The following is a 12,180-nucleotide window of genomic DNA, read 5'->3' as shown; positions in this document are numbered from 1 at the left end:
GGCTGAGACACCCCCTCACAGAGCTGCCAGGGCTTCTACCAGAGGGCTGTGGATGGAATGATCCACCCCCAGACAGACAGACAGACTCAGGTAGCATTGTATCTTCCCCAGAAACCTCTCACTCCTCTTCTAGGTCTAGACTTCATGACCCATCCTTCCTTAGTGCCTCAGGGCCTGTGAGGACAGAGGGGCCAATGCGTTCAAGGCCTGCCTGGGAGCTTCAATCCTGTGACTTTGTGTGAGAGGTGGCTGTGTCTCTACCACGTCCTGCCTTGGCCCAGTTCCCATGTCTCCTCTCCCCGCGCAGGGACACTGTGTAGGCCCTGCTGTCTGCTGGGCCGGGGAATGGCAGTGCCCTCCTGGGAGGGGCTGCTCTACAGCGGTGTGTGCTGGTGTCCCTCACCTGCCTGCTGCTTGAACTGAATGAAAAGGCACTTCTTAATTACTTCATTAATAAAGATCATAAACATGTTCTTCTCATCACAGTGCGCAGAAGACCAGATTGCACAACTGCAACTAAAATATTGTTATGAATGTGAATAATAAGAGAGTTAATTCAGCTTACATAACCTCACCCCTTCATTATATAATCCTTTGTGCAACATTAAAAAAAAATCAACTTGCCTATAAAGGTTGAATTTTAAAATGGCTCAGCAACAGATGTGCCAGGGAAAATGAGCTCATAAACAGAAGCCCCATAAAAACTTGCATTTGCATTTCTGCATTGGCCATTAATTTATGATATAATCAGATCACGCTGCCCGGTTATTGTACACATGGTGTTTCAGAAGTACACACAAATTCGGATATATCTACATCAATTGTTTGGCTCTGCTGAGGAAGTCTTGGACTTCTGCACCCATTCTTGCAGGAATTTTAGGGCATAGGAATTTAGCCCAAGAGATGAGGGCAAGATAAGGACAGGATCCCCAGGCCATCCCCACAGGTGACACCCCCAGAGATGTGAAGAATTCCCCCCGGTGCCATCTTGTTAGAGGAAGGTCTGATGACTCAGACAGCTGTGTTTCAGATCAGCCTTCCTCTATCCCCCTAAGACTGGCAGTCCGCCCTTGGATGGAGTCACAGGAAACACTTCTGACACATGAGCCTCTGGAAAGCTCTCTTCGTGAGCCAGAGCCTCCTACCATGCAGCTCCAAAGTGAACTTCCCTCCACCCAAGATCCTGTTCATTCACATCCAGCCTCTCTCACCAAAGGTTCAGGCATCTGATACTTGCCAGCTGGGCACCAAGGAGCTTCTCTACACTCAGTCTTGACCTTGCTTCCTACCCATGGCAAATCCTGAGTCCTCTGTGCCCAGGAGCTTTCCATGGTCTCTTTCTGAACTGCAATCCTGACACAGTGCAAGACATCTCACTGCAAGACATCTGTGTGAATACCAACACCACATGCGCGTCACCATGTTTCCATACCAGAACCTTGCTCCGCCATACTGCTGCTCCCGCCGAGGATTCCCTTCAGTGTGCTTCCATTGCACATTGCTCTCACTGTCTTTCCACAGAGTTGGTTTTAGATTAGGAACTGCTAAATGCCACCAGAATAAACCAGGCTGGCCAGTGCTGAGCGTGAGTGCTACCGTGAAGGACAGCCTCCAGTTGGGCAGTGCCCAAGGTGACACCCTGTGCCTGGACCCCCTGTCCAGCCGGGCTGTGGTCTCAGGTTCTTCCCATGGAAGCAGGGCCCTGAGGGACGGGATTCTTCTCACCAGCTGTCCGAGCCCTACCCCTGGCTCCTCAGGGCTTACAACTAGGTTCTGGTTCTGCTAAGTATCTTGCTGCGCGGAGCTCCTGCTGGACATGGCGAGGTGTACCTGTTTATCGGGTTACAAGCACATGGGAGTGGCCACCTTTCAGCTCTAAAACACGAGGGCAGAGCACAGGGCCTGGGTACAGAAAAGAAAGCCTGACTGATGCTGCTTAGTGGTTGCTGGAAGGCAGGAGGGTTGCTTGCTCTGTAGTCTTTCCAGAGTTCTTCTACCACAGACTCACAGCTCCTGGCTCCAGTCTGCCTTTACTTCATCACCAGAGTCAGGCTTACTTGACGGTCATCTGTCCCCATCTGCTGGCCCCTCCACCACTGCTGGGTGGGGGACTAGGAGACTTGACCAGCCCTGGGCAGCAGGCTACAGAAGGCTCTGGAAGCCCAGCTGTGATCCTCTGGCAGTGCAACCTTGCCTGCTGGGTGGATACTCTCCCCCCCTCAACTGTGATGATAAGGTCACCTCTAGAAGCGAGCCTGATCCCCAAATTCCCACCTGGGAGGGAACTCTCCACTGGACAGAGCCAGTGGACATGCCACCGTCTGGGTGTGAACAGGAAATAAAATAGTGGTGTACCAATCTCCTGAGACTTGGGAGTTATTAATTCACTTCCACAGCACAGACAAGCTCCTCCACACAAACCCAAAGCTCGAAACAAGTGTACTTCACTTCAGAGGCACTTAATAAATGTTGAGAGAATAATGGGTGCAGAAAGGTTCTTTCTTGTCTGTAGTCTGCCAAGTTTTCTAATCTCACATTTTCAAAAGAACTGAGTGTTATTTTCTTCTTTGCTTCTGTCTTCCCAGTTCAGGGTGCTTCTTGTTCTGACAATGAACTGACCGAGGGGACCACGCTGGCCCCAGCTCTGTGGGGACACTGGGGAGCAGGTGCTACCATTCCCATCACCACCACTGGGCGCTGCCGTTGGCCTGTGAGGGCTGCTGGAGGTGTTGACCATCATGACGGGGATGGAGGCCGGTCCTCACAGTGCCCCGCTGCCTGGGCAACGAGCCAGGAGGGTTATGATAATGATGAGAGAAAGAACACGCCATTAAACACAACTGTTTACTGTTTACGTCTCTGCCAAGTGGTCACAGCCAATGGAGAACTGTCATCTCTTCCTTTCCTTGGTGCTTTTCTGAGCTGTCTAAAGTAAGTGCGCTGCTGCATTACAATCAGAGCACTCTCACAATTTTTTTTTTTTTTTTGTCAGGGGGCTTGAACTCTGAACCTGGGTGCTTTCCTTCAGCTCTTCAGCTCAAGGCTATCTCTACCACTTAAGCCACAGCAACACTTCTGGTTTTCTGGTGGTTAATTGGAGATTAAAAGACTTAAAGTCTTGGGCTGGGAGGGTAGTTCAGTGGTAGAGCACTTGCCTTGCATGCATGAGGCCCTGGGTTCGATTCCTCAGCACCATATAACCAAAAAGAGAAAAAAAAGCCGGAAGTGGCGCTGTCAAGTGGTAGAGCACTAGCCTTGAGCTGAAGAGCTGAGGACAGCGCCCAGGACCAGAGTTCAGGCCCCACGACCGGACCCCCCCCCCCCACACACACAAAAGACTTACAGTCTTTCCTGGGCTGGCTTTGAATTGTGATCTGCAGATCTCAGCCTCTTGACTAGCTAGGATTAAGGGGTGAGCCACCAGCACCTGGCTTTCCCACACATTATTATTCAGGGTACCCTCCATACTTGTTTAGTGTCTGGCACTATCCCATTTGACAGTTAGTGGCAGTCCAAGGCCTTGTGGCAGAGTCCGGTGTCCTAGGCAGATATGGGAGCAGCATCCCGTGGTGGCAGCAACTCATGGTGGCCTGAGCTGTGGACTGCCTGGCCCTCAGGAAGCCACCTGGTCTCTGGGCACAGTGCACCAGAAGCACCCAGGAGTAGCTGGCAGCCTCCTGTGCCGTCTCTCTCAGCGCTTACTGCTTTCCATTCCAAGACCACAGAGGGCCTAGCACTTATGTTCAAGCTTGTAGGCTTGCCTCCTACAACTCCCTCTCCTACTTAGAGCCAGGGGAACTTTCTAGAATCCAGGCCTGCCTACTAAACAAGAAAGGTCCACACTGTGCTTGGCTTTCACGATCAGTTCAGCTCTCAAGTGGTACTGTGTTGCCTCCTCCCTGCCAGTGCCCTCTGCCTGTCTTTTGTCCAGCAGTGACCGTCATGGACTCAGTAGGGGGCCCTTACAGAGGACCCCTGCCCAGCGGTCCTCCGCCTGTGGTCTTCTTTTTGCTTCTTAATGTATGATGGTGCTGGTGAGGGAGGACCACGCCATGCTCTTCTTTGTGCTTGGCACAGGCTGCCACTCCTGGCTGGGTCAGGATGAACTTGGCTGGCTTGGAGATGGTATCTTCATCACCAAGCGACTCTTGGGTCCCTTTGGACCCTGGCATCTGGGGAACAGTTCCAGGATCTCAGCACAGCCCCTCCTCTGCCGAATCACCTGCCCCACAGCCATGGCCTCTTGGGCCTGAGCTCAGCCTCCTAGCCCTCTCCTAGCCTCAGCCCTCACGTGCTAAGGACATCTGCTTTCTCATGTCCCACTGGACACTGGGAGTGTGCTCCCCCCCACCGCCCTGCATGCTCTTTCTAGGTGCCTTACACATGGCAGACAGAAACCATGACAAGGCCCCACCTCATTCCTTCTCCCCTGGACACCTATGTGGAGCACCTGCCACCGCCATTGGTGGGTGAGTGTGGCCAGGTGACTGGGCTCTGGCCAAAAGAAAGCAGGCCGAGCCACAGCCACATTGCCAGGCCAGGGGCTCCACCAACCGCGGAACTTTCTGAGCTCTGCCCTCTCCCTGCAGGCTGAGCCATGGAGGGTGGCACACCTGTCACCTGATGTACCACCACCCTGTCCTACACCAGGCTGTGGGGGAGGGGCGGCCAGGGAAATACTGGTCTTGTTAACCTGGTCAAGAAGCCACTCCAACTACTCAGCCTAGAAGTCAGCCTAATATTTTCAATTTCATAAGACGAACAGAACAATGGAGATGATGCCTGATATTATGAATATATTTTGTACGGCTTAACTGCAGGCTTACATAGTAAAGATGGTAAATTTTGTATTATGTGCTTTTTAGCACAATAAAACAATTGGGACAAAAGACAGCAGCTAACAAAATCCCAAATCAATATAGATTTAATTTGATTTTTTGAAATGTACATACAGTACAAAATATTCCTTAGAAGTAGTTCATTTAATGAAATAAAGTCAGAATAATCCGTGCTATAATTGGCAGAGCTTACTGGGGACTGCGGGCGGGGCTAGGAGAGAACAGCTAGAAGAGGCGATGTAGTGGGGGGGTGCCAGGAGGAGGGCTTCGGGGACAAGCAGCAGGAAGACTGCGGGATGAGGCTTCCCCATGGCCTCCAGAGTCACTCCTCTGACACGTGGGGCGCCTTGGTGCTCTGGGCTTCTGTGTCTCTCCACTTTTTTATATGAAGAAGTAAGTAAAATAAAAGCACGAAGACCATACCTTGGAAGCCCAGCTGCTGTCACTGATGGCTGAAGCCTGCGCTGCCCCCTTGGGACTGCGCAGGCCGTTTCCCACTGGAAGGGACTGGGGGACACCCTGGTTGGTATGCATTCATTCTACATCCCCATGCAGCCAGGGGGCTTATACTGCTTGCTGAATGTATGTACAAGGCAAAGGTCAGAGACCGTGGGCCCACCCGGGCAGAGGCACAGGACTAGGTCAGGTCAGCTGCAGGGAGGCGAGAGTCACGCCCAGGTTCCTGGCTGCAGAGCTTGGATCTTTACCAGTTAGCATCCACAGTGTGAGGCCAGCGAAGCAACCGTGGACAGGTATGACCGCTGCAGTCTTCGACCCAGGGTAAAATATGTGTATTCCGGGCAGGGTCCCTAAGCACACAATATCTGCCTCCAGTGGAGGCACGCCTGTGCGCATGCGTGCGCGGCCCTCTCCTGTCTTCCCCTGTGTGGAGGGCGCATGCACGTGAGGCCCTCACGTGTCGCCCCTTGTGTGAAGAGGACGCATGCGCGAGGTCCTCACACGTCATCCCCCTGTGGGAAGAGGGCGCATGCGCGCGCGTTTTCACACGCTGCTGCCTGTGTGGAAGGGCGCATGCGCTCGGCCCTCCCATGTACTCTAAAATAGTTGTAAAAATAAACCGGTGCCAGTGGCTCACGCCTGCAATCCTAGCCATTCAGAAGGCTGAGACCTGAGGATTGCGGTTGGAAGTCAGCCCAGGCAAGAAAGCCCATGAGACTCTTATTGCCACTAAACTACTCAGAGAAAGCCGGAAGTGGTGCTGTGGCTCAAGTGGTATGGTGCTAGCCTTAAGTCAAAACAGGCTCAGGGACAGTGCCCAGGCCCAGAGTTCAAGTCCCAGGACTGGAAAAAAAAAAAAAAAAAGAAAGAAAATAAAAAAGAAAGTTAGGTTGTATTTTTGGTTTAAGAGGCCATCAGGAAAAGACTTCCAGCTGCCTGAGGTTTGGTTCTTTTATTCCAGAGATGACTTAGGCATAAAAGTTGTGCAACCTCGGCTCCTATTTGAGTCCTGGGGAAGACTTTTTCTTTTGCTCATTTCTCATCTGCCAACTGAACAAGTCCTGTTAGAGTTTAGTTTGGGAGAGTAATTTGTTTCTTTAAGTCAGTGAAAGTAGGCCCCTCAGTCCAAGGCTTATGGACCCATAAACCTCACAGGCCCAGTACTGGTGGTGCAGGCCTAGCCTGGTTTCCACCCATCTATCTACTGTAGCTGTCTTCCATGGGGAATCACAGAACGCAGGACCATGCATCAACAAGAAATCCCTGCCCTCACTTCCCCTGAATTGCAGTGAAAGACTGTGTAGCATTTGCTTCAGGAAGCAGCCCTGGAAACCAGAGTAAAGAGTGCAGATGCCACTTACCTATGCCAAAGCCTCTCAAACTCCCGTGGCATGAGGGGGATGTCAAAACCATACAGGGCATTCTTGATGTCCCTCCGCCGAAGAATGCCGTTGCCCTCTGTGTCGGTTTCAATAAAGTTCTGCAATGGTACAAGGTGGGCTTAGGAGCTTGTAACACATGCTACATGTGTAAGGGGCACATAAGTGTCATCAGGGGTCAAGATCTGGAAAAATCCAGTCTTCCTATCCATCACTTAATTGGAGTGTATATGTGCATGTGTACATGTGAGCATGCATGTGCATGTGTACATGTGAGCATGCATGTGCATGTGTATGTGAATGTGCATGCATGTGTGCTGCAGACAGAGGCGGCTCTTTCTCCGTCCTCAAGTGGACCTGTGTGAATCTGCAGTTAAGGGGAGGCTAGCAGAGGGTAGGGAAGAGGCTGCCCACTGGCATGCCTGGCTCACCCCCGCCGGTATGCACTGACCAGGCCCAGACCACACGTTTTGACCTCCAGGGCAGCCAGAAAAATTTGGGTCTGCCTAGTGGCCTGTGCAGAGCACCAGAGCACCAGCACACGGCTATCTGATGTGGGCCAGCACGGCCAGGCTACCATACTGAGGAGAGAGGACACAGGCCTCAGGACAGGTAACTAAAGGGATTAAAAGTTATATACAGAACCTCACAGTAGGAGTAGGCCAGGAAAGAACGAATAACAAGGACCAAATGAAACTAAGTGGAAGCATCAGTTTTAAAATGCTTTGTAGAATTAGGCGCCAGTGGCTCATGCCTGTAATCCTAGCTCCTTAGGAGGTTGAGGTCTGAGGATCACAGTTTCAAGCCAGCCTGGGCAAAGTCCATAAGACTTTTTTTTTGGGGGGGGGTTGTTCGTGGGGCTTGAACTCTGGGCCTGGTGCTATCCCTCAGCTCTTCAGCTCAAGGTGAGTGCTCTACCACTTGCGCTACAGCACCACTTCTGGTTTTCTGGGTGGTTTACTGGAGATAAGAGTCTCACAGACTTTCCTGCCTGGGCTGGCTTTGAACTGTGATCCTCACATCTCAGCCTCCTGAGTAGCTAGGATTACAGGCATGAGCCACAGATGCCTAGCTCATAAGACTCTTACCTCCAACTAACCAGGAAAAACAAAACAAAACTACAATTGGAGCTGTAGCTCAAGTGGTAGAGCACTAGCCTTGAGGGAAAATGTTAAGAGACAGCATCCAGGCCCTGAGTTCAAGCCAATAGGAAAAATTAGTTTGTCATATTTTTCATTTCAGTTTTTAAACCTTATTAATCTTGAAAAAGCATTAGTAATGTCTCTGTGCACTGCTGCAATGGCTTTAACTTTCTAAAAACTGAAAGTGAGACTTTAGTTTGACGAAGTGTTTAAAGGACACATAGAGTCAACAAATTGGATAAGCAAACTTGTCTGCTGTCCCAGAGGCTGGATGATCCAGCAGGCTTGAAATGGGTTTCTTTTCATTCCCTTTTAAGGGAATAATAATTTTCTTACCTTAGACAAGTCTACCCATCTGTTTTTTGCTTTGGCAACAAGATACTGATGAGCCTGTTCACAGGCTAGATCTGAATCTGCAGCTTTCTGTTTGGTTCTTAAAAGAAAAATAAATAAATAAATAAACAACTGTGCTTATATTTAATGGGCTCATGAATCTCCCAAGAGATTTCCCTATCCTCCTCTTCCCCGCCCCCCCACCCCCGCCCTGTTTCTTTCAAAGATATCATTAAAGTCTGTTACTTCACATCTGGTCTAACTTAATTCTTAAAATACAGTCTTATTTCCCCAGCTGCATGGTAGGGAAGTCTTCTTAAACTTTTAAGTTCCTGTTTATTTTCAGATAAATACAATTCAATTTTTTTTTTTACTTTTTTGCAGAACACAAAACAAACAGGGCTCATTTATTCCCAGAGGCAGGAAACATACTTTATCATTAAGGGTCTTAGGAGAAAAACAACTGAAATCTGTATTTCTGAACTTGCAAGTTGGGTGAGAACACAGACCCAAGTAGATGGTAAAGCACATATTAGTACCCATTGCTTAGTTGCGATTGGTGCTCAAAGACTAGTTGTAGGATTTAAAGATGATAAGAATTTTGTTGTATTTACTCAGAAAATGATAGACAACACAAACATGTTCAAAGAAAGCCTGGGCCTAGACAGGTGACAGTGAAACCCGACAGAGGCTGGGGCTGCAGGAACGCTGGACAGCCTGGCTTGTTCCTCTACCACGATAACCAGGAGCCAAGTACTACTGACTCACGCCTGTAATCCCAGCTACTCAGGAGGCTGAGATCTGGACATCAAGCTTCAAAAAGCCTGGGCAAGAAAGGCTGTGAGACTCTAATCTCCAATTAACCAGCAAAAAGTTGGAAGTGGAGCTGTGGCTCAAGTGGTAGAGTGACAGCCTTGAACAAAAAAAAAATCAAGCAAAAGTGTGAGGCCCTACATTCAAATCACAGTATACACACACACACACACACACACACACACACACACACACACACAATCAATCAAGGAAATGCATGCATCACAACCTGTGGCCTGGTGAGCTCCTGCCTCCAGGGTCACCTGTATGGCTTCCTGTCACTGCCTGTCTCCTCCCGCCCTCAAACATCCCCCACTAGAAGGTGAGCTGCTTACCCACAGAGCTGAACCACCTGGACCTGGCCTCACCTTCTTTTTTGGTGCCATGTCTCTCTCCAACTGCCTACCGGGCTCTACAGAGTTACAGAATCTCAAGGGCTGAAAAGAATCTGGAACTCTGCACTACAGACCCCCTCTGTTTTACCTAACTCCAAGGTTTCTGGAAGGTTGATTGGATCATGGCATGCTTTTACCACTTTTGAATTCTCAACTCCAAACTCCATATATCTTTCGTAAAAACAAAATCTTTTAAGAATGTGAGAGAAATAAGCATGCTCTCAATGAAGGCAAACTGAGACAATGTCACTGATTCAAAGATGTACTAACAGAAGTTCCTGGGGGAAGGAAAACGCTGGTGGGAGGGAGTGTGAAACTTTGGGAATAAAGGAGGAGCAGCAGAAAGACAAGTCACTGGGTAACTAATACGCTGGCATTTTATGATACATGAAAAACATGAAGCAACAGGACGAGAAGAAACAGGGAGTGCCCCTCTCTCAGTAGCTGACCCATGAAATAGACAGTAAACCAGAATTTAGATCAAAGCCACTTCCAGTGGCTCACGCCTGCAATACTCATGCTACTCAGGAGGTAGAGATCTGAGGATTGGACTTTGAGAGCCTGACCAAGAAAGTCCAGGAGATTCTTTATCTCCAACCAACCAACAAGAAGCCAGAAGTAATGCTGTGGCTCAAGTGGTAGAAGACCAGCCTTGAGGGGAAAAAAAGCCAAATGAGAGTGCAAACACCCTGAGTTCAAGCCCAAGTAGCTGCGTGTATGTGTGCACACATGTGCACACACACACACACACACACATACGTACATGCGCACGCACACAGAGAATCTTCTCTTCCACAAAGTAATAAACTTTTCCAATGTGTTCTGATGATTTAAAGTAGCTTGAGAGGGTAAGGGGCCAAAGGTGAAGGAAGCTTCTAGAAAGGGAAGCCCTGGTGATTGGCATGATGGGAAGTGTGAGGCTCCCTTCCTTGCCCACCACCCCTCAAAGGTGGTCAGGGTGTAGGCAGCACAGAGCTCTCTTAGGTAGTCTCCCCATGACTGCCTGAGGCTAAGCCGGGTCTTAGGAGCTCTAGTCCCACTTCTTTGAAGATCCTTCTAGACCCCAGGGCATGTAACTCCCCTGCCTAGGGTACAGGGCCTCCTTGCCTGCACCCAGTAGCCTGCCCCACTGGCAGGCCTGGCCTTCTGGTGTCCCCCAGGCCCACCTCACCCTCTCAGTGTGCTCCCCGTCTGCTCTTCTGTGATTCTGCAAATGCTGTTCCCTGGCCTTCAACAAGCTATCCTCCAGCCTGCCCCTCACCAACTCCTGCCCACACCTGGAGCCCAGCTTGAGCTCCTTCCACCAATCCTGAGGCAGCGCCCAGCACAGACTCAGCCCTCACTACCCAGGGGGTGATCTGGTGCAGACTGAAAGGCTGAGGAGGGAAGACCACTGTGTGGTTGAAAATTTTCCCATGTTAATTCTGTGTACATCCTCTAGAAAATTCTTTTGATTTTTTTTGTTATGTCTTAATGCTAAGCAATCAAGTCTCACATTAAAGCAACTCCGACCCTGAGCTATGGGATGCAGGTGTCCAACTCCTGTCATGTGACTGTTTTGCTCACAAGAGATTGAAGTCATTTTCTTACTTTTATTTTTTTAGTGGCAACCAATATACAATCTATGAATTCTGGAGAGGTCGATTAACTAGAGTGCCAGAGTGAAGGGTGCTCTGTGGCCTCGCCAGGAGGTGGCACAGCCTGGCACAGGTCTGCGCTGCTGGGGGCTGTGGCTACTGGGGCAGGCTGAAGCCCCAGGGCCACAGGCCCCTCCAGGCCTGGGCACCGCAGTGAGCTGCTATTATGATAACTGCCAGAAAGGCCTCTCACGTGTCGGCACACTACTCAGCATTTCAAAACTTGTTTTTTCTTTTTTGTACTGGTACTGGGGCTTCAATGCTAGGCCTTGCACTTTGGCTTAGCTTTGTGACTCAAAGCTGGTACTCCACCACTTGAGCCAAAGGCTCCACTTCTAGCCTTTTGCTAGTTAACTGGAGGTTAAGAGTCTCAGATTTGTCTGCCTGGACTGTCTTTGAACTGTGATACTCAGATGTCATCCTCTTAGGTGTACCAAGACTTTTAGTTATCACAACTGGGCAGGGAGAAGCTGACTGGCTAGCCTGTGTAGGAACACATGCTGCCTGTGGCTGCTGCCATGTAGCTGGGATGCTGCTCTGCCTTTAGGAGGTCCACACTTTCAGGAGAGGCCAGGGGCACAAGGGGAGGGGTTTGTCTGGCCCAGTATGGGGACTGCTTATGGCCAGGGGTGGGGCCATGGGTAGTGAGCAGCAGTAGAAGGAGGTCCCTGTGAAGCAAGGGGGTATAACCGCTCAGGGAGGAGACTCACCTTATGAGTCTTTGGGGTGCATCATCTGTTCTGAGGGGTCTCTTCTCACAGAGGTTTCGAAATTCCCGGAAATTTAAAGTGACACTAAGTCTCAAGCCAAGGAGGCCAAGGAAGCGCTCAAACTCATCGTCTTTCATGTTGAGCAGTAGCTGCAGAAGCAGTCTGTAAAAATCATGCATGCTGATTATGCCGTCCATGTCAGTGTCTATCTTAAAGAAGGCAGAGTAGGGATCCTAGAAACAAAAGGCACATGTCAAAGCCCTTCCCAGTATTTACAGGCACTCGAGTCCAGCCCTGTGTGCAGGGACTGCCAGCCGGACCCCTCGGCTGTGGCTTTGGGGCATTTGGGAGGCTCTCTTAGCCTCCTTGTCCCGGTGGCTTCTCCTGGGAATGGGGAACCTTGCTCACGGGGAGTTGGAGATGGCAGTTGTTTGGCATCTGTGCTTCCCACATGAGGGATAAGGGAAGGGGCTG

General features: G+C 50.1%; 1 protein-coding gene across 1 annotated transcript in view; it reads right to left on the bottom strand.

Annotated features, from left to right (window-relative positions):
- The window catches only part of Efcab6 (EF-hand calcium binding domain 6), a 181,939-nt gene that overhangs the window by 69,764 nt on the left and 99,995 nt on the right, over positions 1 to 12,180 (bottom strand). The window contains exons 18-20 of the mRNA XM_013025738.1: positions 11,707 to 11,939; positions 8,155 to 8,251; positions 6,659 to 6,777 (exon numbers count right to left, since the gene is read on the bottom strand). Of these exons, the coding sequence (XP_012881192.1) occupies positions 6,659 to 6,777; positions 8,155 to 8,251; positions 11,707 to 11,939 (449 nt within the window). The remainder of the gene's footprint in view (positions 1 to 6,658; positions 6,778 to 8,154; positions 8,252 to 11,706; positions 11,940 to 12,180) is intronic.

Source organism: Dipodomys ordii, unplaced genomic scaffold (assembly GCF_000151885.1).
Source record: "Dipodomys ordii isolate 6190 unplaced genomic scaffold, Dord_2.0 Scaffold87, whole genome shotgun sequence".
Classification (NCBI taxonomy): domain Eukaryota; kingdom Metazoa; phylum Chordata; class Mammalia; order Rodentia; family Heteromyidae; genus Dipodomys; species Dipodomys ordii.
This window is presented reverse-complemented; position numbering and strand designations above follow the sequence as displayed.